Source organism: Miscanthus floridulus, chromosome 3 (genome assembly GCF_019320115.1).
Source record: "Miscanthus floridulus cultivar M001 chromosome 3, ASM1932011v1, whole genome shotgun sequence".
Classification (NCBI taxonomy): Eukaryota; Viridiplantae; Streptophyta; class Magnoliopsida; order Poales; family Poaceae; genus Miscanthus; species Miscanthus floridulus.
In genome coordinates, this window is record NC_089582.1 from 62692845 (window position 1) to 62718268 (window position 25424).

The 25424-nt window shown below is 47.8% G+C and overlaps 3 protein-coding genes across 6 annotated transcripts; 1 reads left to right on the forward strand and 2 right to left on the reverse strand.

The window, feature by feature from the left end:
* Nucleotides 1-8624: 8624 nt before the first annotated feature.
* LOC136541744 (uncharacterized) lies at nt 8625-13356 on the forward strand. 3 transcript variants are annotated; one of them, XM_066533815.1, is made up of 6 exons: nt 8625-9715; nt 9814-9872; nt 10987-11115; nt 11475-11610; nt 12181-12278; nt 12876-13009. In XM_066533815.1, the coding sequence occupies exons 1-5, from the start codon at nt 8999-9001 to the stop codon at nt 12274-12276; spliced, it is 1137 nt and encodes a 378-aa protein (XP_066389912.1). In that variant the 5' UTR covers nt 8625-8998; the 3' UTR covers nt 12277-12278; nt 12876-13009. The 3 variants fall into 3 exon arrangements, with proteins under 3 accessions (XP_066389912.1, XP_066389913.1, XP_066389909.1); XM_066533816.1 differs by lacking the exon at nt 12876-13009 and having other exon boundaries at nt 12085-12221; XM_066533812.1 differs by lacking the exon at nt 12181-12278 and having other exon boundaries at nt 8632-9715; nt 12876-13356.
* Nucleotides 13357-13682: 326 nt separating this feature from the next.
* Nucleotides 13683-19417, reverse strand: LOC136541743 (beta-amylase 2, chloroplastic-like). The gene is made up of 10 exons (XM_066533811.1): nt 18728-19417; nt 17447-17746; nt 17281-17358; nt 16997-17200; nt 16623-16817; nt 15326-15490; nt 14956-15216; nt 14554-14772; nt 14158-14377; nt 13683-14063 (listed from the first exon to the last, which is right to left on the reverse strand). The coding sequence occupies exons 1-10, from the start codon at nt 19136-19138 to the stop codon at nt 14035-14037; spliced, it is 2082 nt and encodes a 693-aa protein (XP_066389908.1). The 5' UTR covers nt 19139-19417; the 3' UTR covers nt 13683-14034.
* Nucleotides 19418-21684: 2267 nt separating this feature from the next.
* Nucleotides 21685-23632, reverse strand: LOC136541745 (5-amino-6-(5-phospho-D-ribitylamino)uracil phosphatase, chloroplastic-like). Of its 2 annotated transcripts, none has more exons than XM_066533818.1 (2): nt 23346-23632; nt 21685-23243 (listed from the first exon to the last, which is right to left on the reverse strand). In XM_066533818.1, the coding sequence occupies exon 2, from the start codon at nt 23112-23114 to the stop codon at nt 21963-21965; it is 1152 nt and encodes a 383-aa protein (XP_066389915.1). In that variant the 5' UTR covers nt 23115-23243; nt 23346-23632; the 3' UTR covers nt 21685-21962. The 2 variants fall into 2 exon arrangements, with proteins under 2 accessions (XP_066389915.1, XP_066389914.1); XM_066533817.1 differs by having other exon boundaries at nt 23465-23631.
* Between the last annotated feature and the right edge of the window lie 1792 nt (nt 23633-25424).

Genomic DNA, 25424 nt, shown 5'->3' on the forward strand with positions numbered 1-25424 from the left:
GCTAGTGAGCTTAGTTAGCTTTGTGCTTTTGCTTACTAGCATGTGTAGGAGCTCCCTTGTCACTTAAAGTACTAGTGGCATAGGTTTGTGTAACCTTGCTCCTAAAATTATTTAGGAGAGCTCTAGCTAGCCCGGCACCTTTATTACTTAATTGTTATCTTTGCAAGGTGCTAGTGAATATATATAGTGGGGTGTAGTCTTGGCTAGACCGTTAGTTTAAATTCCGCATTTGTATCGGTTAGCCGACACGATTAAGTTTTAGAAAAGACTATTCACCCCCCCCTCTAGTCGCCATCTCGACCCTTCACCTGCCGCAGAGCCTGAACTCCCGGGCGCGGCCCTGGTAGCCGTCCAGCAGGTGTAGGTGTGCCTCCAGGTTGTGGAAGCACGCAAGATCCAGCGTTTCCGCCTTGAGGTACGGTGACACCTTGTGGTCCAGCGCCAGCTCTACGCCGACGTGCACATACACGGCGCCCAGCCCCAGGTCGTCTATCCACCGCAGCATTGCCTCAGGGAACGACATTTGGCCCAGGACGTAGAACACGCCAGGCACCGTCGGCACCATGTCGTGCACGTTGACGACTGTAAGGAAAATGGACCCTAGGCCCATGTACTTTGGATTTTGGTGTTTGATGACCAACACAACCAAATTGGACTAATGAATTTGCAAGTGATTATTTTGTAGTTCAATAGGGTGCAAGACATGACTTGGACGAAGGCGATGTGATGATCCAATGATCAACACCATAAGCAAGACCCTAGGAGCACAAGAGAAGACCTAAGATATCAAGCAAAGTCCAAAGCACAAAGATAGTAACCAAGCCATATGCAAGATCACGAAGAAACGAGCTCACAGATGTGACTGGACGCTGGCAGAAGCGACCAGACGCTGGACCGGACACTGGCGGAAAGCAACCGGACGCTCTGATCAAGAGGCTTGGCAAACAGGCATCAACAACAGCGACTAGACGCTGGACCGGACGCTGGTGGCAAATCGACCGGACGTAGGATAGCAGAGTCCGGTCGAGTACAGGGAGATTCTAGAGCGGCGAAAATGCGACCGGACACGTCCGGTGGCATGTGACCGGATGCTGGCAACGTTCGATCAATTGATCGTAGCTCTAACGGTCGGGACGACCAGACGCATCTGGTCAGGACGTGATCAGCGTCCGGTCAGTAGCAGAAAAGCGAGATTTCGTCCCCAACGGCTACTTTCTTAGTGGAGCTTATAAGTAGACCCCCCCCCAACCAGCCATTTGAATATAGTGGAGTAGAGGAAACATACCAAGGGTGTTGATACACCATTTTAGTGATCTCCACTTGCATAGTGCTTAGTGATTTATTAGGTGATTAGCGTAGGTGCTTTTTGCGAAGTGCTTAGGTTGATTAGACCACCACTTATGCGCTTGCTCTAGGTTTAGGCCTAGTGTTTAGTGAGGTTTGCATACCTCTTATCGCTCGGTGCTTGTGAGCACTATTGTTGTACATCCAAGGGGCTTATAATCTTGCGAGATCATACCAACCGTATTTATGGTGTGGCCGCCACCGTGTACCGGAGGGAACAAGGCCCACGGCGTTTCAGCCGGAAGCTTGATATAAAGATAGCGGGGAGCATCCGGGAGAGGCTTGCCGAAAGGCACGTTGAAGACCCACTTATGCGTGGGGAAGACCCGAGGCTATCCACGAAGTTACCCGACTTGGAGCTTGGCCCTTGGGAGGGATTCCTTGCGAGGGGCTCCAACGAGGACTAGGGTGAAGCTTGCACGCTTCTCGATACCTCAGTAAAAATACCGGAGTCGTCGATGGGAGTTTGCATATCTCTACCTTACTCTTTAGCTTCCACATTCACATTGATTATATTACTCCTTTTGCGGTAGAGATAGCAATACACTAGGAAAACCGTAGTTGCACATTTAGATAGTTTATCTTTTGCATAGGTTTTGCTAGGGTTAGAAAAAGAGGCCATCGCTTAGAGTTAGAATTTTAAGTTGCCTAATTCACCCCCCCCCCCTCTTAGGTGTCATGGTTCCTTCAATTGGTATCAGAGTCGGTTGGCTCAATTTGGACATTTGGCTTAACCGCCGTTGAGCCGACGCTAGTTAGAGTGGTTGGGATGGATACCTCAAGGCCTTCGCACTTTGATGGCACTAACTTCCCCTATTATAAAGCTAGAATGGCTCGCTACCTTGAGGCGGTTGATTTGGGAGTTTAGAGAGTCACTCGTGACGGGATGAAACCCATTAAGAATCCCAAAAACCCACAAAGAGTAATGAAAAAGAAATACATTTCAATGCTAGAGCTAAGAATTGCTTGTTTGAATCTTTTAGCATGGATGTGCTTAACCAAGTGTTCACTTTAAATACGGCATATGAAATTTGGTTAAAACTCCAAGAGCTCCATGACGGCACATCTAATGTCCATGAGTAAAAACATTGTCTAGCTAAACAAAATTATGATTCCTTTATAATGAATGATGATGAGCTTGTTCGTGATATGTATTCTTGTTTGAATCTAATTATCAATGTGCTCCATTTAATAGGACTAACAAAGCTAGATGATGCGGACATCGTGAGGAAGATTATCTTTGTGCTACCACAAAAGAAATATGCTAGCATTATCACCATCCTTCACAACATGGAGGACTTGAGCACCATGACCCCGACCATAGTCATTGGCAAGATAGTGACATTTGAAATCTCATGTAAGATGGGTTAAGAAGAAGCCTCTTCATCAAGCAAAGGCAAAGCTCTTGCATGTAGCGAGAAAAAGAAGATGAAGGGCAAGCAAATTGAGACAAGCTCAAGCTCAAGCTCCTCAAGTGAAGATGAAGAAGAAGATGAGGATGATAATGATGATGAAGATTCAAGTGATGATGATCAATCTTCCTCCTCCACCTCCGACCTTGATGAAGAATCAATCAAACTTATCAACAAGATGGAGAAGATGATCCAAAGGCTCAATGTCAAGGGTGTGCCCATCCAAATCCAAGATATCATCTTCACTAATCAAAGAAATAAGCAAAGAAAGAGAGGATGCTATGGATGCGGTGAGTTGGGGCACTTTGTGGAAGTTTGTCCAAACAAGCCTACACCTAAGACAAAGAAAAAGGCATGCAAGAACCAAGCCCTCACATCAATAAGGTCATGGGATGATTCTTCAAGTGAAGAAGAACACCATCACAAGAGTCAAGGCCACAAGCACTCATCATCAAGCTCTTCTCATGTGTGCCTTATGGCATGAGGTAACAAAAGCTCATCATCTAGTGAGAGTGATAGTGATGATGAAATGCCTTCTTATAATGAAATTGTGCAACAAAATCTTAATTATGCTAAAGTTTGCACTAGTCAACAAAAGAAGCTTGGAAAATTAAAAGAAAAGCTAGATAGTTCACAAGAAGCATATAAAACTTTGCTTGAACAATATGAGAACTTTGCTAATCTCAATGTTAAACTATCTGCTAAAATTGAGCAACTTGAGGCTAGTGCAACAACAAGTGCATGCACAATCAATGATGAGCAACTTGTAAGGAAAAATGAAAAACTAAAAGAAAAGTTGGCTAGCTCATAAGATGCTTATAAAAGTTTGCTTGCTAAAATGGAAACCATGTGTAAATATTGTGATGAGCTAACTAATAAAGTTGCTAATCTTGAAGTCATTAGTACAACCCCTACCAAGGTATCTAAAAAGAAAAGTTCTATCTTTAACATGTCTAAAAAGGATGTCTCTACTTCTTGTAATGATTTATGTTTAGACTCACCTTTGTGCAACCAAGTTTGTGTTAAGAAAGTTGTTGTAGATACATGCACACAAGAGGTTGCAAAGGAGAATGAGCAACTTAAGCAAGAAGTAGCTCGCCTCACCAAGGACTTGACTCAAGTGAAAGGCAAGGCAAAGCAAGCCCAACTTCATCAAGATAACACCGTTAAGGGACTAAAGAAGCTTGATGAAGGATAAACTGTGGTTTACTATGTGTGTCATAAGGAAGGTCACAAGTCCTATGAGTGCAAGGTGAAGAATGGGGGAGGAGCAAAGAAAAAAGAGAAGAAACAAACAAGCAAGCCCTCCAACACCTACACCAACAAGGTGGACAAGAAGGCCTCCACACCATACTTGTTAAAGAAGAAGAAAAATGACAAGGTGGTGGCCATCAAGGTAAACAAGCAAGCCAACAATGGGGTCAAATGCTTTTGGGTGCCAAAGGAAATCATTTCAAACATGAATAGCACCAAGAAGGTTTGGATCCCAAATAGGAAGTGAGAAGTCCAATGGACTTTGGGAAATTTGGAGACTTGGCAAAGTATGGGTGCATTTATGGGGTGCATCATGATGGACAAAATCATTGCCAAGTGGGTTAGTGAATACTATGGATCCAAATTCCCCTTCCCATGTTAGGTAACTAGATTCAATTTCCTTCAAGTAGTATCAATTTGCATTTCCTACAAGTGGTATTTCTTATAAATTGGTATCCTTAAGCATCTAGTTACTTTTCAAGCCTATGTTTGTATTTGCATGCTTAAATCTTTTGTCATGCATACAATAGGTATATCTTATGATAGGCTTGCTCGGTTTCATTCTTAACCCTTGGAGCAGAAAAGCGGGATTTCGTCCCCAACGGCTACTTTCTCAGTGGGGCTTATAAATAGACCCCCAACCGGCTATTTGAATATAGTGGAGCTGAGGAAACATACCAAGGGTGTTGATACACCATTTTAGTGATCTCCACTTGCATAGTGCTTAGTGATTTATTAGGTGATTAGCATAGGTGCTTTGCGAAGTGCTTAGGTTGATTAGACCACCGCTTATGCGCTTGCTCTAGATTTAGGCCTAGTGTTTAGTGAGGTTTGCATACCTCTTACTGCTCGGTTCTTGCGAGCATCATTGTTGTACATCAGAGGGACTTGTAGTCTTGTGAGATCACACCAACCGCGTTTATGGTGTGGCCGCCATCGTATACCAGAGGGAACAAGGCCCGCTGTGTTTCGGCCGGAAGCTTGATAGTGAAGACGGCGGGGAGCATCCGGGAGAGCTTGCCGAAAGGCACGTCGGAGACCCACTTGCGCGTGGGGAAGGCTCGAAGCTATCTACGGAATTACCCGACCGGGAGCTTGGCCCTTGCGAGGGGATCTAACGAGGACTAGGGGGAAGCTTACGCGCTTCTCGATACCTCGATAAAAATACCAGAGTCGTCGACGGGAGTTTGCATATCTCTACCTTACTCTTTAGCTTTCGCATTCACATTAATTACATTACTTCTTTTGCGGTAGAGATAGCAATACATTAGGAAAACCGTAGTTGCACATTTAGATAGTTTATCTTTTAAATAGGTTTAGCTAGGGTTAGAAAAAGAGGTCATAGCTTAGAGTTAGAATTTCAAGTTGCCTAATTCACCCCCCTCTTAGGCGTCACGGTTCCTTCAACGACGCGCAACACCTTCACGCCTAGCTCCCGCTCCAGCCATGCCTTGAACTGCGTGTTCCCCACCCGCGGGCCAAAGAAGGAGAAGACGCACACCGGCGCCGCCCTGCCATCCGGCGACACGTTGATTTGAGGATGGGGAATTTCGATTGATGTGAGGAGAGGCGTGGGGTGTGGTTTATTTATGGAATGGAGCAGCAGTCTCTGATTGGCGGAGGAATCGGTGCCGCGGATCGACGACGTGGAGGCCACGATGTGTTTACTGAGTGTTCAAGATCTGACACTTGGCAAATCCGAGTTTACCGAGTATCGGATCGGGGCACTCGGCAAAGATTTTGCCGAGTGTCGGATGGGGCACTCGGTAAACCCCATTTTTTTCATTTTCCTTTTTTTCCTTCTTTTTCATAACGTGTTTTTCTTTTTTTCCCGACGTACTTTGAAAATACCTTGTCAAATTGATTCAACAATATATATTTGATTTTTCTACGAATATTATTCTATTATTTTATGCAGTTACAGCTCAAATTTAATTTATATCAATTAAAATTCTATAATTGCACTTAATAAATTAAAATTATCAAACAGATCCTAAAAATTACTAAAATTTCACATGAAACAATCTATGTTCTCTATTGCCTATACAAAAAGTTTTGAAGCCAAACTCCAATTCGACCATCACTTTGACTCCAAATCTTACCGGATCATTCTCAACGCTACGATTTTTCTTCTAAGATGCTTCGGTTTGTAAACATCGTACGTGATAAATTATGCGAAACCTTCTCAATTTTTTACCACAGCCTCCATGTATGATATCATCACATCATAACAAATCTCATGATTTTCAGACTTCGTTTGCTTTTTTAAGAATTTAAAAACCATTCGACCACACGTTCGTGGTCGTGTTTCCTGAACAAGATGTTCAAAATTTCTTTTTATTTCCTGGGTAAGGTCTCATACCGGACTCAATAACATAAATATTATTTTTCTACTCATTTTATTCTATTATTTGAATCACTTGCAGTTCAAATTTGACTTATTACAAAAAAAATTCCTTGAAATACAATAAATTAATTAAATATAGCAAACAGATCCAGAAATATATCAAATCCTAACATAGAGTACCACATGTTGTATGTAGAGAGTAGAAAAAGTTTCAAGGCTAGAAGAGAAAAAAAACTTATTTATTTGCCGAGTGCCAAAAAAACACTCGGCAAACTTATTTCTTTGTCGAGTGCTGAAAAAAACACTTAATAAACTTATTTTTTGCCGAGTGCCCCTATCGGACACACGTCAAACTTATTTCTTTGCCGAGTGCTGAAAATCAGCACTCAACAAAGAGTTTGTTTGCCGAGTGGCATTATTTTGCCGAGTATTTTTTTTTTGCAGCACTCGGCAAAGAGCTTGTTTGCCGAGTGCCCGATAGAATGCACTCGTCAAATATGTTTGCACTCGGTAAACCTGCTGTTTCCGATAGTGTACGAAGTGTATGGATGCAAGAAACCTTTTAGTTTTGAAAAATTATGTTGCTATAACCGCTGTCTCCACTCAAAACCTTTTTCCTCTAAACCATGATTTTGCATGTTTATAGATTCTAAAACTGCAGTTTACAGCATCCAAGCAAGGCTTACATTTGTGATGCGATGGAGTATATTGCAGGGCAGCACGGCGTCTCAGCAGATCGTCATTGAGGGTCCCCTGTGTGAGGACTATTACCATGGGCTTGCTCGCTTGAACTTATCCTGTGAGGACTATTATAATGTGCTTGCTCGCTTGAACTTATCCTGTACTCGCAGTTCTACTTGCTGTGAGGCAGCCTACGGCTGCTCCAGCTCTCGTGGTAGATTTAACCCAGTCGTGTTGTGCAAGTGACAAGTGCATAGGCTGAGAGAAGCTAGTTATTGCGAGGGACCCGGGAGCTGATTAGGTCTCGTTCGTTTGTCTTATAATTTATATTTTTTAATTTATCTTTTTAGTTATAACAGTATTTTTCTTTCACAACAAATCATCAGTCGAAACAGTACTTTAGCTAGTTTTTTAGCGAAGCAAACGTAACCTTAATTTGGTACCAGCGGGCATGCCAAGGCCCTGTGGATTATAGTAGATTATTAGATGTTGACTAGTACTACCTACGTTCCTTAAAAAAAATACAATTCTAGCTTAGTATTATGTTTTTAGTAAGTTTCACCAATTACAAATAAAAAATATCCATGTTTATGATGCCAAATAAATACCATCAAATTAATTATAAAATATATTTTTTATAGTAAATTAATTTAAAGATATAACTATGAATATTATTTACTAAAAACTTAGTTAAACATGAATTACTTTTCGTTACACGTAACCTATAGTTGTATTCTTTGGATGCAGTAGTACCGTATAAGATTGCATGTGTTTTATCAGAAAACATTTAATCTTTTGCTTAAGTACTATCCTGGTGTCTTGGCATGTTTGCTTCTCCCCCTTTGTCCAGTTCTTTACTCCGTATTTCACAAAGGTTAGACTTGTATTGGACCAAATTAGGACAGGAATGGTATATGCTGTCTGCGGAAGTGCCGAACTGGGAAGATGCGCTACGGATGTTCAGGCGTTTAGTTCCAACCCAATATTTTAAAAAGTGCTACAGTATTTATCACATCGAATGTTTGTGGCTCGTGTATGGAGTATTAAATGTAGATAAAAAAAAACTAATTGTACAGTTTGGTGGAAAATTGCGAGACGAACATTTTAAGCCTAATTAGTCCATGGTTAAACACTATTTATTAAATAAAAATGAAAGTGCTACAGTAGCCCAATATTCAATATTCCCCCAACTAAACAAGGGCTCATTGTTGTTATTGGCCTGGTTGATTTGACCGTGTGCAGCCAAGAAAACTGGGGCCTTGTTTAGATTGCAAATTTTTACAATTTGGACACTGTAGCACGTTTCGTTTGTATTTGACAAACTTTGTTTGATTATGGACTAATTAGGTTTAAAAGATTCGTCTCGTGATTTACAACTAAACTGTGTAATTAGTTATTTTTTTACCTACATTTAATGCTCCATGCATACGTTCAAAAATTGATGTGATAGAGAGAAAGTGAAAAAACTTGGAACTTTGAAGTGATCTAAACAAGGCCGGGGCAATGTTGTCTGGAAGATGAAAGTGACGCTTGGTGGAACTAACGGTATGCAAAGTGTGGGAGAAATAAATCCATGACGATGATGATGAAGAAGATGAAGAAGGCACCTGGTCCTGTCCCCCGTCCCGAATGATCGATTGTCAACGCAACCGGCCGGATAGATCAAGATCACCTCACCAGTGAATTCGCCACGGGCGCCCGCCCCCATCACAAACCAAAACAAAAAAGAGAAAAAAAAATCACGAGTGGAATCGTTTGTTGGATCTCCGTCTCCTTCCCTTCGAACATTCATCATAAACCATCCGTACCCGAATCTTTGGCTCCCGACTCGATCCGCGCCGCGCGCCGCGCGCCGCGCGCCGCTTGTTCGACGCAATTCCCTCCCAGCTACAACCTGCCGCCGCCACCGCGGTGGCCGATGGATGACTGATTGCCTCCGCCGCCACCTAGTGCCCCGGCCATGTCGCTGGCCTGCGGCCTGCCGCTGCTCGAGTGCGTCTACTGCCTCGCCTGCGCGCGCTGGGCATGGAAGCGCTGCCTCCACAGCGGCGAGGTCGACAGCGCCACCTGGGGCCTCGCCTCCGCCGCCGACTTCGAGCCCGTGCCGCGCATGTGCCGCCTCGTCATGGCCAACTACGAGCCCGACCTCTCCCCCTCCGCGCCGCTCCTCTTCGCGCCGCCCGGCGGCGGCTACGGCATCGACCTGACCTGCGTCCTCCGCCGCCGGACCTACGCCGACACCCGCGGCCGCGTCACGCCCTACCTCCTCTACCTCGACCACGCCCACGCCGACATCGTCCTCGCGCTCCGCGGGCTCAACCTCGCCAAGGAGTCCGACTACGCGCTCCTCCTTGACAACCGCCTCGGCAAGCGCCGCTTCGACGGCGGCTACGTCCACAACGGCCTCCTCAGGGCCGCCGCCTGGGTGCTCGACGCCGAGTGCGACATCCTGAAGGAACTCCTCGAGAGGTACCCCGACTACACGCTCACCTTCACGGGTCATTCGCTGGGCGCCGGCATCGCAGCCATTCTCACCATGGTCGTCGTGCTCAACCTCGACAAGCTTGGCAACGTCGACAGGACCCGCACGCGCTGCTATGCCATGGCGCCGGCCAGGTGCATGTCACTCAATCTCGCCGTCAGATACGCCGACGTTATCAACTCGGTCGTCCTTCAGGTCACCGTCACTCACTCAGGTTTCTTAATTATCAACACTAACAACTACTCCCTACTGGTTTCAACCATTCTCCATCTTTCTTTCCCTCCCAATGGCAGGACGACTTCTTGCCCCGGACGGCTACTCCTCTTGAAGACATTTTCAAGTCAATCCTCTGGTACATTATATAATAACTTTGTTGTTTTCTTGATTATGAACAAATGATTTACTCCATGTTTTTGTTCATCTAGTGCTGAAAAGGTTTTGTTTCGCAAATTGTTATGTGCTTCATTACTGGCTCGAACTTTCCTCTTGCATAATCCCAGTTGCTCTATTTGTTTATGAACAAATTACTCAACTTGTCAAAATCAGAAACTGTATATCTATTTCAGGATATATGATATCATCACTTAGTGAACATCACACCTGTATTTAGTGCTCTGCAAGTCAATCCTGTGAGCTGTGTACACCTATTATAGCCAAGGGTAGTTTATCTTATTTGCTGATTTTTCAGTTTATTATGTTTCTGCTAGCTCTGTTGCAGCTGTGATGCGTTTGCTGCTTACTGGGCTCAAGCCAATGTTCAAAAAGGCGACGCTAGGCAGTCGCCTGGGCGCGCTTACGCGCTGGGTGACGGGGTACCGCCTGGCCTAGGGGGGTAGGCAGGTACCTAGGCGGCTGCCCAACTGTTGCCGGCGAAAGGCGGCCAGATCCGCGAAGGCAGGGACACGTGGGGGCGGCGTGGAGGTCGGGAGACGATGGGGGAGGAGCTAAGGGGAGGCAGCGGCAGCCGGTGGGGGAAGAGGCGGGGTCAGGCGGTGGCGGCGGGCAGATCCGCCAAAGCAGGGACGCGTGGGGGTGGCGCGGACGTCAGGCGGCGGTGGGGGGAGGAGGTAACGTCGGCGGGGGCGGCGACGATCGGTGGGGAAGGAGGCAACGTCGGGGTGTCGAGCGATGGCGGCGGCGCGGGCGAGCGACGGAAGTGAGCGTGAGTAGAGGCTGGGAGGGAGAGAGATGGGAACAGAGGAGGGGAGTGGAGGGGAGGGGATAAGACTTGGGCCCAGACTTGGGGAGACTTAGGCCGTTATTGGGCCTTCTCTTCTTTCTCCACCACTGATCTGCTATTTTTTCCTTTTCTTTTAAGTATTTATGCATATATTAGCTACCGCCTAGGAAAACGCCTAGGCCCGCCTAGGCTCTAGGCTACGGGTCACCGCCTAGGGAGCGCCTAGCACCTTTTTGAACTTTGGCTAAGCAAGTTTGACATTAAGCTATCTTCTTTTTTTGGACAGCTTGCCATGCCTCCTAGGTTTGAGATGTTTGAGAGATACATGTATACCCGAAGACGCTATGCTAAAGGATCCAAGAAGGCTTTATGCACCAGGCCGGATTTATCACATAGTGGAAAGAAGAATATGCAGGTACCCTTTCCTCATTTGGTATTCTAGAATGCAAGAAACATCATGTGGCCCCTGATGCATAGTATCCGTTAGTTGCGTATTGAAGGAGGTGTTCTCACAATTGTCAGAAATAGAGAACAGGGTATGCTAGTAGTTTAAAATATTTGATAGTATCGTTTTAAGAGAACCATCACCTCTTTATTTTGCGAATATGTAGTTCAACTATCACCATTGACTGTAAACCCATACTGATACTGCTAGGTACACCATTGATATTAAACTTTCCCAGCTGTTTTACATTTCTTGGTCAGAGTACTGGGTGTTGCTAATGAAGGTGTCCAATATTTCCGAAAACAAACTGAATTCCTTGAAACACACAGGTGCGGAAGATATCCACCTGTAGTCAAAACAGCTGTGCCGGTGGATGGTAGATTTGAGCACATAGTTCTTTCCTGCAACGCCACAGTGGACCATGCCATTATTTGGATTGAGAGGGAGGCCCAGAAGGCTTTGGATGTGAGTTATTTATAGCCTTATATGCTTCTACTCATGCTTACTCTCTATTCTTTGTCTGTAGCCTTTATCTTTGGTACTGATAAAGTGAACCTCCTTGCATATCACTGTTTTTTTTTCTTTCTTAACTGTGCATGTTGACGATATGTAAGGGTCACGTGTGGACGTGTGGGGAATGTTTTAGATTCTATTCTTAGCATTATAGAACCTAGAAATGTGAAAATACAAGAAGAAAGTTTGAAGAACTAACTCAACTAATGTAGTGACGACAAAAATCTTTTCCAAAATACAGTTACACATTGGTTAGATGTCTTGGAATTGTGATCTCCCGGCCTATTCTTTAGTCGGTAAGAGAAAGGGATGGAACGGGGTGGAAACACCCCGAACCATCCCGTTTGCCCAAGTCGGCAATTGAAAGGATTGGAAACACCCCCGAACGATTTCGTTTTATCCTGATCGGGGTTACCAACCTAATAGGTGTCGGCCCCCGTTGTGGAGCGATATATATTGGGGAAAGGTCCCGCAAGGACCGGAACTGAGACCTAAGCCCATTTCCCTGTCCTACCGATTAAGGACCATGCTGAAACATTGGAAGGACCGAGACAAGGCCCAGAAACAAGAACAGAGAGAAAGAATTCAAAAAAAAGAGATGGGAAGCTCATCTGGTGAAGGTATGTGCATGAATCTCATCTCATGTTGTGGTTCTATCTTAATCTAGATGATCCAACATAACTAACAAGATGCATTTGTCGTGTGAACGGCCTTCTAGTCGAGTTCGTTAGGTGGCTCTATTAGCATTCCTCAGGTCCTAGGTTCGACTCCCATAGCTTAGATGGTTAGGTGGCTCTAGTAGTATTTCTCAGGTCCTAGATTGACTCCCCATGAGGAGCAAATTTCAGGTTGGGATTGAAAAAAAACTCCTCGTCTGACCCACGCAAAAGCACAGGTCTAAGGCTAGGCCCGGCTCCGGTTGTGGGCTGTCTTATTCCCCGCAGGTTGAGTTTTTTTAGATGCAGTTATCGTCCAAAGAACAGGTCTAAGGCCCATCCCCGTCGTGGGCTGTCTTACCCCCAAAGGCTCAAGTTTGTTTAGATGCTGTTGTCGTCTTTAGAATTGTTCATGTTTGGAAATGGAGTTGTTGAATATGAAAGTAGACATACGATGATTTGTTCACCAAGCAGATGCAATCGTACAAATGGGTGCAAGTTAGCTGCTTCTCTGATTTTTTTTTCCCGTGCTTATTACGTGATTCCACCGCCGATGTGCAGCTGATGCTGGAGGAGGAGGACACGCTGGCAGTGCCATCGGAGCAGCGGATGGAGCGGAACGAAACCCTACAGAAGGAGCACGTGGAGGAGCACAGGGCTGCTCTGCGCCGGGCCGTCACGTTGTCAGTGCCAGACGCGCGGTCACCATCGCCGTACGGTACGTTTGACGATGTTGGGCAGCATCACCACCAGCCAGAGAGGAGCGAGAGCTTCCCGCCGGCGGGGCCCAGGCAGCGTATGAGCTGGAACGACCTGATCGAGCGGGTGTTCGACAAAGACGAGGACGGCCAGATCGTGCTGCGCAGCTCGGTTCTTCTATGAAGAGCGCAGCCTCCCGGCCTCACCTGGGCCGTTGTAAATTCCTTTGGTCTTGCAACTGTGCTGCCGGCTGCCTCTCTCCCAGCAGAAGCCCCCATTTTCCTGACAGTGTGTTATTGGATGTTCAGTGTCATTTATTCAAAGAAGAGAATTCTTTGTGTTATTGGTTGTTCAGTGTCATTTATTCATAGAAGAGAATTCTTTGTCTTGTATGCGCGGCTCATATACCGACATGAGCTGTCAGCTGCGTAGACAAGTTTTGTGAAGGAATAATCAAGGTGAAGAGTAGGTCAATTTTGGCACCATTTTCCTGGCGATCTTGATATGTAAAGTTAGGATCCAAACTCACAATCTGCATTGCTGAACATCATTACACGCCAGACAGTACGATCGAGACACTTATTCCCGTTTTGCTCCATGCGTATCAGCAGAGTCACTTAAAATTTTGGATTTTTGACACTCGAGGGAGATGGAGATGAGCACAATGCCTTAGTTTTCAGATTTCACACCCAAATCTGCATAGCTTCGCCCCATGGCCATGAGATGTAAGTCACATATGGGCGATATTGCTTGCTCACGGTGTGGAGCCGCCGGCTACAAAAGGATGTGAATTCACCGTTTATCAGCAACTCAACTAAACCCACTGGTCTTCCTTCTTGAAGACTAGAGTATATGCAAATAGGCTTTACAAATTGAGCAGCGAGTTCTATATTTAACAGCTAAAACATCACAGCTGATACTACTGCCTAAAAAAACAAAGAAAATGAAGAAAACATGTAAGCCATAAGGCCTGAGCCAATCAGCCACTTGTATATGTGTATGTAATAAATATGCTACCAATCTATACTTGCAGATCAAGAACCGCCTCACCTGCAAACATGTAGCACGATAAGGTCAACATGGGATTAACAGGCGCTAAAAGGGGGATAGCCGTCAGACTACTCCAGTGGCCAGTCCATCTTACCATGCATTCTCTTGACGAAGCGCTCAAATTCAAAAAAGTTGGGTCTTTCAAACAGAACTTTGCTAAGCCTTAGGTAGGTGAAACCAAACAGATGTCGTCCATCTGGGTCATTCAGTGGTTTGGCATTCTCCAAAATCTTGTTGAATCCATCCCTATCATAGCAAGGTAGAGCGTTCTCACTAGCCACTTGTATACCAGCATCCCAAGCAGCATTTAGCACCTGAAAAACGATGCACCCAATTTATTAAACACTAACACTTCATCAATCCGTTCCAAATTAAATAGAAAAAAATATGGTGTTGTACTAAGTGCCAACTACTCATTCAGAGAAAACCTACCAAATAGTAAGCTGTTGCTAAGAAATGCAAAACATGCAACGGAACAATGGATCCATACCTGCCATACTAGGCCCTCTGGATCTGCAAATGCCTCAGGGTATACCTCATGCTGGTCCATAGTGCGCAATTCAACACATGTAAAGTTCAAAGCAGCATCATATTTCTTCAATACTGCAGCAATTGGAGCATAGCCATCACGGTTACATGGGTTGTAAAATCCGGCGGTCAATTCAGCAGCATGACTGGCAGTTTTGTACCACCAGTGCACCCCAGAGACCTGTTAATATCACAGAAGTGGTTAGTGCTATACAATCATTTCATGTGATTTGGATAAAAATGATAAAGAATAAGGTTGTTCTGACACTTATAAGATCAAGTTCCCAGAAACAAGAAAAAATGCCCACAAATCAACCACCAAAATACTGAAATAGGCTTTGAATAAATAACAAAGACAACTGACCTTAACAGCAATGTTTGAACCCTCAAAAGCCAACCTTGCTAACATCAGTACACGGTCCGCGTGATCCACCAACGTCTGGGAGTACCAGCTGAGGAAAAACCGACCATAGTAGCTATCATAATCTCCTCCATCACAAAAAAATCCAGTGAGATTTGGTTCAGAATTATAATGGCCAGCATTGTCAGGCCCTCTTGCCCATATGGTATGCCCCCGTGCTTCTGCAGCCTTTCTCAAACTTTTCTGTAAGTACCTGTCATAGCACTGGAGCAAAATACATTAGCAATTGTCTATGATATACCAATGGTGTCCTGAGACAGTGAAAATAATGCAACTAAGAAAGTGATACAAAGAACAAAGTGTGAGGATTTACCTGAAATTCTCCAATGCCAGGGTATTTCCAGCCATGTTTTGCTGGATAAGATGGATATCGCAGCTCTCCACAAGCCCCTAGTCCAATCTCAATTTCTGAGATGATCCCATCCTCAAAATACTCATCAAATTCTACTCGGAAGCTTCTCATGAAATCAAAATATACCTACATTGATATACAGGAATGAATTAAACACAATTGACCATCCAACTTCCAACAAAAATGAATTGAAATGTTTGAACATAGAGAACAGGCATTGTTGTAGCATAACAAAATAGTCTCGTCACACACATGAAAGTACTAGACATGACAATGTATACAAAACATATCAGTTTCATGTGAAGCCACCCTCAGCTTCTCAGGTTCCAGTTATCGTCCAGAGTAGTAGTAACAGAACTTGCTCAAGGAGACAAGTGGAAATCAATAGGGGTGTGTTTGGTTGGTGGATGGGGCTTGCATTGTTATTGTGGCTGAGGGGATACAGGCTAAGTGGAACCGTATTCCAGAAAAAAAGGTGTTTGGTGAGGTTGCATGAGCGGATGCAAAAAAACTGACATGTTTGGATGTCTGCATGAGCGGATGCAACCTGTCAAACCTATGAGACTGACACGTGGGCCTGTCACCCTCATCGTGTATCCACTCAGCTTGGCTCGGCAGTGAAGCTCGATTTGGGCGTATCCTGCCAACTTGTATCCACTCATGCAATTACATCCGCTCATGCAGTCATGCAGCCAACCAAACATGCTTCTCACTCAGATTTATATGGCTCCACTCATACAGGATGAGTGGAGCAGACCAACCAAACACACCCTAGAATGATAAGCTGTGTGGATGCTGTGAAAATGTGAAATGACTCCTGCGTCGCTTTGGGCTGCAAACTCTAGCGTCTATGATGAATGATGCTTCTTTTGAGGACTGGTGGAACAGAGCCAATGATATGGTCGATGGACAATTGCAGTGAGGCATAAATTCCCTCATTATCCTAGGGGCTTTGACGCTTTGGAAACATAGGAATCAATGTGTCTTCGGTGACTTTGCTGCCAATATGGCTAAGCTGGCTTGCTACTTGCTGAGGAGGAGGCGCAGCTTTGGGCAATGGTTGGAGCGCAAGGGATCTCCTTCTTGTCTGGCAATGTTCCAGTGACTAGGTCATTCCAGGTTGTTTGTATTCGTAAGAAAAAGGCGTGTACTTAATTTTGTGAACCTATGGGTGTGCGTGAGTGCCCTTTCTCCTATTTAAAATAATGATACACAGTTCTCATGCGTGTTCGAGAAAAAAATAATGAAATGACTGTACCTCCACTGCTGTTCTGCCTTGCAGAACCCTTTCTTTATCAATTCCCCATGATAAGCACTCTGTATTACGTCTTCCTGCCCTGTCAGTAAAGTAGATATCCGGATTGCTCCTTCCAATTTCTATTACCCAATGTGGGAGGGGAATGGATATATCATCTCCAACATTGCCACCGCATTCATGAAATGACATGACGACCTAAGAAATTTTGCGAGAAAAGCATTTAAGCGACATCAGAAAAGGACATCAAACCTAAAGTACAGCAATTTTCAACCAACAGATGAAGGATGTGGAAGGAGGATTGCATCGAGAAACATACAACAGTCCAGAGACCCATAAGTTTCCAAAGGGTGCATTGAGATGTTAAGCCATCTTACCTGCAACTTGAGCTTGAGCTCCCTGATCATCTGGAAGAGGCGCCTGTAGCCAGTCCAGTTGTACTCCTGCGGCCTGTGCGCCTCGACGTTCCCCCACCAGCAGTCGACCATGACCCCATCCACTCCAGCTGCCTTGAACACCCGCAGCTGACCCACCAACTCGTCCGCGTCCACCACCTCGCCGTTGCCATTCACCACCCCAAGCTGCAAAAAGCACGCTTCTGATTGGGACGGCCACGATCGCGCAGGTCCAATCGAAGGAAATGGAAGAGATGGGCACTCACAGGGAGCATGATGTAGACCGGCACGTAAGGCGTGCCAGCGAAGTCCCGCTCCGGCGGGCGCGGCGCCACATCGGGCACCTGCAGCGGCAGAAAAGTCCGACAATAGTGAGAGACAGATGAGCCAAGCGGACGTAAAGCGAAAGGAGGCGGCGGGGAGTCGCCTGACCTGCTTGGCGGCGGGGGCGTCTTCGGCGGCGGCGGCGGCGGGGTCCATGGGGACGGGGACGGGGACGGCGAGGAGGTGCGAGGAGTTCCCGTCGGGGACGTCGTCAGCCGGGGGTCGCGAGGCCGCGGTGGCGCGCGGGGGCGAGACGAGGAGGCCGGACACGGGCGCGGGCGCTGCGCGGTGGGAGATGGGGCGCGCGGCGACGGGCGCGATGCCGCGGAGGGGAAGCGCCGCGGAGGCCGGGAGTGCGAGCGGGTTGGCGGAGGGCGGCGCGGCGGCGACCATCACGGGGCGGACCGACTGGAGGAACACAGGAAGAGGAGGAGCACGCGTCAGCATTTGATCCGGACCCGGTGGCACCGAATTTGGGAGGGGCCCGGGGAAGAGGAGGAGGAGGAGGCGGTGGCCGGTGGCCGGTGGTGGAGCGCGTCCTCGGGAGGCGGGAACGGGGGAGAAAAAGAGAAACCTAGCAACGAAAGCTGTGAGCTCCGTGACGGCCTGTGCGGCTTCGCCGCTTTGCGATGTTCGGTCCAGCCTGTTTGCTTGTCCCTCCTCTGTTCTACTTACCCCTTTGCGTGCCAATTGCGATGTTCGGTCCAGAAAAAACGTAACGCAAATATAATACTCGTAAAATAATGCGGTGCTAATTCTTTTCTCTGCTTGTGTTATTTTCGCACAGTACGGTATTCCAGGATTTTCCCATAGTCGGTATATTATCAAACGTACACATATTAACTTTATTATTTAATTTGATCGACCATTCTATTCCCCTGCAGAATTTATTTATTTACTTATTATCCACTCTTTTGAAACCACCGAGTTCCATTTATGACATCATATAAGTACAGTAGATATAACAACTCACACGCTGGGCTGTGTGAGCTCACTTTTTTTTCGCCGTTCCCCTTCTCTTCCTAGGCCGTGTTCACTTTGCAAAAAAAAAAATTAACTCGATGAATAGTATCACTTTCGTCTTATTTGGTAAATATTGTCCAATTGTGGATCAACTAGGCTCAAAAGATTCATCTCGTGATTTTCAACTAAACTGTGTAATTAATTTTTTTTTATCTACATTTAATACTCTGTATAAGCTGCGGCTAAAAATTGACGTGAGGAGATAAAGTGAAAAAACTTAGAATCGCAGAGCTGCCAGTTCAGTCAGACAGGCCGCGTTCCATATCTTCCCAATTGAGATACTGACAGACAGACTGACTCGGAAGGAAAGGAAGGAGAGCAGACAGAGAGAGAGAGAGAGAGAGAGAGAGAGAGAGAGAGAGCAACCTGTGCAGCCACGGCGGCGGAGGAGGACGAAGAGGGGAAGGTGGTGCCGTCGGGGAGGACGACCCATCCGGCCTCCCTGGCGAGCGCGGCGATCACCTCGTTGATGTCGGCTCGCGCCCGCAGGCTGTAGTTGCCGTGCTGGCGCAGGCCCGCCAGGATCCGCCCCGTGATCGCGCGCCGCTGCCGCTCCCGCATCTTGGTCCGCTCCTTCTCCTCGCGCGCGCGCCGCCGGTTCGGGGTCCCTCCGGCCCTGCCGCCGCCGGGCGTCGACACGACGGCGGCTGCGGCCGGGCTCCGGGGGTCCATGTAGTAGCCGTCGTCCTCCTCCTCGTCGCCGTCCTCCTCCTCCTCCTTGACCCCCATCTCCTCGTCCTCGTCCTCGTCGGCCTGCCCCGCCCCCGCCTGCTGCATCCCGCCCGCCCGGCCGGATCTCGCGCCGCTGCGGGTGGAGATGCGGAAGAGGGGAAGAGGAACAAGGGGGAGGAGGGGAGGACTAGGAGCAGTAGGGTCGCTCGCGCGTGCGAGGCGTGCGGCGGCGTGCTGCTGCTGGGCCTGGGACTGGGAGAGTGATATGGTTGGCACGGTGGCCGCGTGGGAGCGACACGTGTGGGAGGATGGACGGCCGCGATGGCCAGGAGGCACGCACGCTTGGAGCGCCTCCGCATCGCCTCGCCTCCGCAAGGCGCCAGGGCAGGGGAAGGAACGGGGAAGAAGGATTGGCACCGCACATGGGGCGCATGTGATTGGGCGTGCCGCTGCTACCGTTACCCTTTCCCATCCCAGCGCACGCGCCTCTCCCCTTGCCACGCGCCCCCATTGGCCATTGACCCATTGGCATTGCCATACGTGCAGGTGCAGGCGTGCATCAGCAGCGGCTGCTTCTCAGATCTCCGGCTTCTTCTTACTGGGTGACTGTGCAGTGTGCAAGCAGAAGCAGGGGGCAAAGATCATGAGGTTTTTGGTGCTGCGTTTCAGACATGGGTTGCTGGCATTTGCTTGTCTTGTGCAGCTACTCTGCTCTATTGGGTCGGAGTAGATGTTACCACTGAAGAATGCCAATCATTTGTTCAGACATTCAGAGCACAAAGATTAGCTCTGGACAAACGTCATGCTGCCTTTCCTGCTATATTATTGGCGTCTCCACTGAACAAACATTAGCTCTGGACGTACCATTCCACACAACTGCTACCTTACATTCACTGAGAAGCAATGTGTACGTCCAATGCACAAACGAATCGAACACAGCAGACAATTTGCAGGTACAGCTTCTATTGTTCACATCTCCAAGGCGCGATGCCTCTTTGCTGAAAAACGTCCCACTGCTCGATCAAAAAATTCTCGAGGGTCGATATTTTCCAAAGAAACTAATAGCTCCATGCATCAGTTGCAACATTTTTCACTTGAACAGAGTGGATATTTATTCGGTCTGTTCGTTGGTTGATTTCTGGGTTGATTTGGGCTGGCTGGCGCTGATTTGTTGTGAGAGAAAAACACTGTTGGCTAGCTGGTTTGGGCTGGCTGAAACCAACAAGCGAACAGGGTGATTTGCTCACGAATTAAGCCAATGGTAAATCCTGAACAAAGCGATTGTTCCAAAATACCAACAAGACAAAAGGGCGTGTTCCATTTGATAGGAGCAGCAAACAAAACTACAAATAACAGAATAAGTAACGATTATCGGATCCTTCTTTCTTGGTGAGCTGTTAGATTCACCAGGCAGTAGGTAACGGATGCATTTCAACAACGAGTCAGTGAACAATTAGCCCAGCAACCGTGATACTGTTTGTTGTGTTGCTTCTGCTTTAGACTTTGAGCTTTGGTTGCTTTGCTTCCATTGGCATCCTTCAAGCTCCCGACAAGGAAATCAGCATGTTGCGCTGGACGATTGGCTAACTGTTAGCCTCATCATTGCATTTTCCATCTCACCGATTTGTTCGGACAAGCCATCACAATTCCAGAAAACGCGCTTGCATATCCAGCTACATTGACTTCGCTGTTAACTTGGCTCAGGAGATAATACAGTAACTGTACCGCTTCACAAGCTTTCACTCAGGATGCACTAGTGCATATCGCTGAATTCTAGCATATCATCACGTGCACAAGCAGCACGAGTGCACAAACAATATTTGACAAGGCTAATTTTAATTCAATTCAGTTGATCAACTCACCAGAGACCAAGGGGCTGCTTGGAAACGTTGCCCAGGCCTTGTTTAGATTGCAAATTTTTGCAATCTGGACACTATAGCACGTTTCGTTTGTATTTGACAAACTTTGTCCGATCATGGACTAACTAGGCTCAAAAGATTCGTCTCGTGATTTACAACCAAACTGTACAATTAGTTATTTTTTTTACCTACATTTAATGCTCCATGCATGCGTCCAAAAATTGATGTGATGAAAAGAGAGCGAAAAAACTTGAAATTTTGAGGCAATCTAAACAAGGCCCTCGCTGGTGACGCAAACCACGAGGCCCTTGCCAGCCCGAGCAAGCCATTTTGGCTCTCGGGGCAGCAAGACAAACCTTGTTGGCGCGGAAATCAAAGTAAACTGGAATAGGATCCAAACAGCTAGCCTCAACTTTTTGCTTGGCGAGGTAGAACAGGACATGGCAAAGGTACCAAGCAGGCCCCAAATCCAGCATATGCATATATCAGCCTATAGTCCTTATCCTGAACTGACACCTCGTACCTTGGTGAGCTCTAAGTATCGAATCAAAAATAAATTCTCAGGTAACATTTTCCCAAAAATAAGTCCTCAGGTCATATACATCTTCAGCTGTGGGATCGTTGTATGCAGAACTAATGAACTATCAATATAAATTTAGAAGAGAACTAAGATGCTTTAGTAAGGAGAACTCCTCAAGAAAGCCACCATTCCAATGAAAACATCCACAAAGGTGATCAAACTGTAATTCTTTCATTCAAATGCAGTTTCAATCACAATATTTGACAAGAAGATTGCAGAGAACAATATAAACAGCATCTGAATACTGATTCGCCTTGTGGTGTTATACATTGTTTCAGGAACTGCACTTTCAAGTGTCCTGATTAATATATTCAGTTCCCTGGTTTCTTTCTGAGTAATATATACAGTGTGTGAGCTCTAAACAACATTTTTACATATCACATTCTACTGATTACAGAAGGATGATAAGCCCTTCTTTCTGATCGCTACTACAGTTGACAATAATACATCTGTGCAGGAGAGGAATCAATCAAATGTACAATCTGGCCTCTTACCAGAACAAATCATCTACACCCACAGACGTCGATGGTGGGGGCGCTTCCTCCTCCATCTCTGGTTCAGGTTCCATGCCAAACTCCGGGGACTCGATATCAGCGAGGTTCTTCAAGTCAACGACAGATAGCTCGTCCAGTTGTTTCACCACAAGGTCTGCAGCACTAAGCTCGTAGATTTTGTGCTTGCTTGCGACTGCGACACACTTCATACGGGCATCATGTGCTGCTTCCACCGCCGAATTGGAGTTCCCAAACACGATGCACCTCTCCGGGATGAAACTGAGGAGCTGAGCAGCGTACAGAAACATTTCTGGGTCGGGCTTGCCCCGGTACACGTCTTCCGCTGCCACAACCGCATCAAAGAAGCTGCGCACGCCAACAGCTTCAATGGCTTCCTCGATAACCTTCCGTGGACGTGTGGTGGCCACAGCGATGGGGATCTTGTAATTGGCGAGCGTGCTCATGAACTCCCTGGAACCGGTCCTCATCTGGTGGTAGGAGCCGCCTCGGAGGCTGTTGTGAATCTCCTCCTTCCTCAAGGCCAATCTCCTAAGCTCCGCGGGGTCCCGAAACCAGCAGAGAACCTCAGAAATCGCCTGCTCGTTCTTCATCCCTTCGACTCTCCGCAACACAAAAGCGGGAGGCCGCGACTTGCCCTCCTCCTGCGCCAGGGTCAACCATGCCTGCCTCTCCAATTCGGCATCATCCTCAACAATGACCCCCTCCCACTCGAAGATGACGCCGAGCCACCCGCAGCCCATGCGCTCGAGGCGGAGCAGCGGGTTGTGCAGCTTGGGGTCATCTGCCCTGTTCTGTGGAGGCGACGGCGCGGGGCTGGTGACCCCAACATCCCCCATGTCGCCACCGTCCCCGGGGATCCCCCGGTACTCCCTGCGAGGGCTGGCCTCCTTTGTGACACCCATAGCCAGCGCCCTGATCGGCCAATCGGCGAGTCGAGGCGACGGCTGCCTGTTGACCCGGGCCACGAGGCGGCGGCCCGCGAAGGCGGTGGGCAGGGGGCGGCAGGCGACGACATGGAACGTCCGGCGGAGGTGGTGGTGGTGGGAGGCGCCGGCGCCCCTGGACCTGTGGTCGAACAGGTGGGGGGCAATTATGGAGGTGCTCGCGCTGACCGTATCGACAACCATGACGGCCGCTGGATCCGGCGCCCTCCCACCTAGCTACGAAGAATCGAGATCCCGGAGCCCAAACCTGGCTGCCCCCAATTATTGGGCCAATTTGCTCGAACCGTCTGTTCCTCTGCCGGAATCGGGCTGCTGCAAGAAGAAGAGGAAAGAAACGAATAGCTGAGACTCCAATCCAACACATGAAAGGAGAGGAGGAAGGCAACCAACAAGCAAACAGAAAGGCACGGGTACCTAACTAACTCCAGGAACCAATCAATCGGCAGTTGAAGCTCAAGCCGAGCTCAATGATTGGGTGGGCAAAGAGAGGAAGGGGAAGCGGACAAGGCAAGGAGATGAGGAGGAGGCGGTACCGGCGGCGATTGGGGGATCGGACGGCGGCGCAGGCGTCGGTCGCTGGGTCGCGGAGGAACGGGAGGTTTCTTCGGGAAGCCGCCTACCTTGTTTTAGCCTCGCGTTTCCTTTCCTTTTGTTTCGTTTTCTTTCTTTCTCCCTTCCTCTCTCCTCGTGTCGCGCGTCTTTCGGGAGATTTTATGGTGAGCAGTGCCGCTGAGCCGCCGCGGTTGTCCGTGCGGCCGTGCCTCCGTGGAGGAGGAAAGAGAGACGAATCTCCGCCGGATACGTGACGCGTGGCGCCACGAGGAACGTCTGATGGGGGTTCGGTCGAAACGTGAGAAGGCCCGAGGCCTAGGGATCGTGTTCTCTTGGATTCTTATCTGCTTTTCTCTCGCGCCATCGGAATTCTCTCCTCCCTCCTCTCTCTCTCTCTCTCTCTCTCTCTCTCTCTCTCTCTCTCTCTCTCCCCTCCTCCCTCCTCTCTCTCTCTCTCTCTCTCTCTCTCTCTCTCTCTCTCTCCGCTATAGATGGCCAACGGGCCAGCCTGGCCCGGCCAGGCACGGTCCGAAGGGGGTCAGGCCGACACGCACATCGTGCCGAGGCAAGCGTCGTGCCTGACCAACGGCCCAGGCATGGCCTGATGGGCCGTTTGTTGGGTCCGGCCGGTCCGAGAAGCACGGTCCGAGGCGGGGATCTGGCCAGCCCAGGTGAGAGCGAGAGAGAGGGGGTGGGAAGGGAGGAGGAGGAGGAGGAGGCTAAGGCGTGGTGGAGGCTGATGCCCTCGAGCTAGATCCGAAGGTGGCCGACGTCCTCGACCTCGAGCTGGGTCCGGAGGTGGCCGACGTCCTCGACCTCGAGGCGGATGTGGAGGAGGCCGACGCCCTAGACCTGGATCCGGAGGAGACGTGGAGGCCGGTCACCGCACTTGCCACCGCCGTGTGCGCTCAGGCTACGCGAGGAGGGGCGTGGAGTGCCGTGGAGTGGAGGAGCGATGCAGCTGTCGGCTGCGCGAGTGGAGTCGGAGAGGAAACGGAGTCGCGCGACACGCGTGTCGCTCTCGCGGCGCACAGAGTGCGGCGGTGGGGGAAGGGGGAGGGGGATCGCCGAAATAAAGTAGGGTTAGCAGGAAAATGAAGTTGGGCTCTTAGCAGGCTGCAGGCCGCTGTAGTCATCGGGCCAAAGTCGTGACTAATTGTAAAAGTCGGGCCGTGTCGTGCCAGCCCATGTGCCTGAGTAGCAGCCCAGGCACGGCCTGCAACACCGGGCCGGGCCAACCCGGGCCCGCTAACCATCGGGCCATGCCGTGCTTGGGCGGGGCCAAAATAGCGTGCTTAATGCCGGGCCGTCGTGCCTTCGGCTGCATGGACATTTATACTCTCCGCTGGTCGACTCGGTTTTCATTTGGGTTCTATATAAAAGGGTATTAAAGGAATTATATGTAATTTACTACTCTGGACATTATTACGAAAACAGCGTCTAAACTACTATGGGTCATTTTTTTTGTTTCTCCTTTTATGTGGTGCTGCATTACTATTGTTTTGAAATTGAAATTTTGTAAAACTCAAAACTGAATTCTGTACAAAGTTAAAATTAGGATATCTTTGCAACAAAATAAATTGTTTAACTGAATTATGAAACTTGTAAAAGGTTTTTTGTGTGACTAAACTTGTACAAGGTTGTAGTAGAATTTTATGTCATCTAGAAGCATTGTTTACAGTTTTGCTTCACATAAAAATGAAAATGGTCGGTGCCACATGCCAAGAGGAAAGAAGAATTGTAGCATGCATTGGGGCTTTATTCCTGTTTCTAAAAAACTGCCTCCAAACGAGGTCTCTAACATCTGATTTTGACGAGAAATTGAAGAAAATAGAGTGCAAAACACTTTTTGACCCTATTTGAATTTCTTTAAGACCACCTCGATAAAAAGAACTCGATTCGTGGTGGCTAGACAGCCCCCGGGTATTCCGGCTTAAGAAG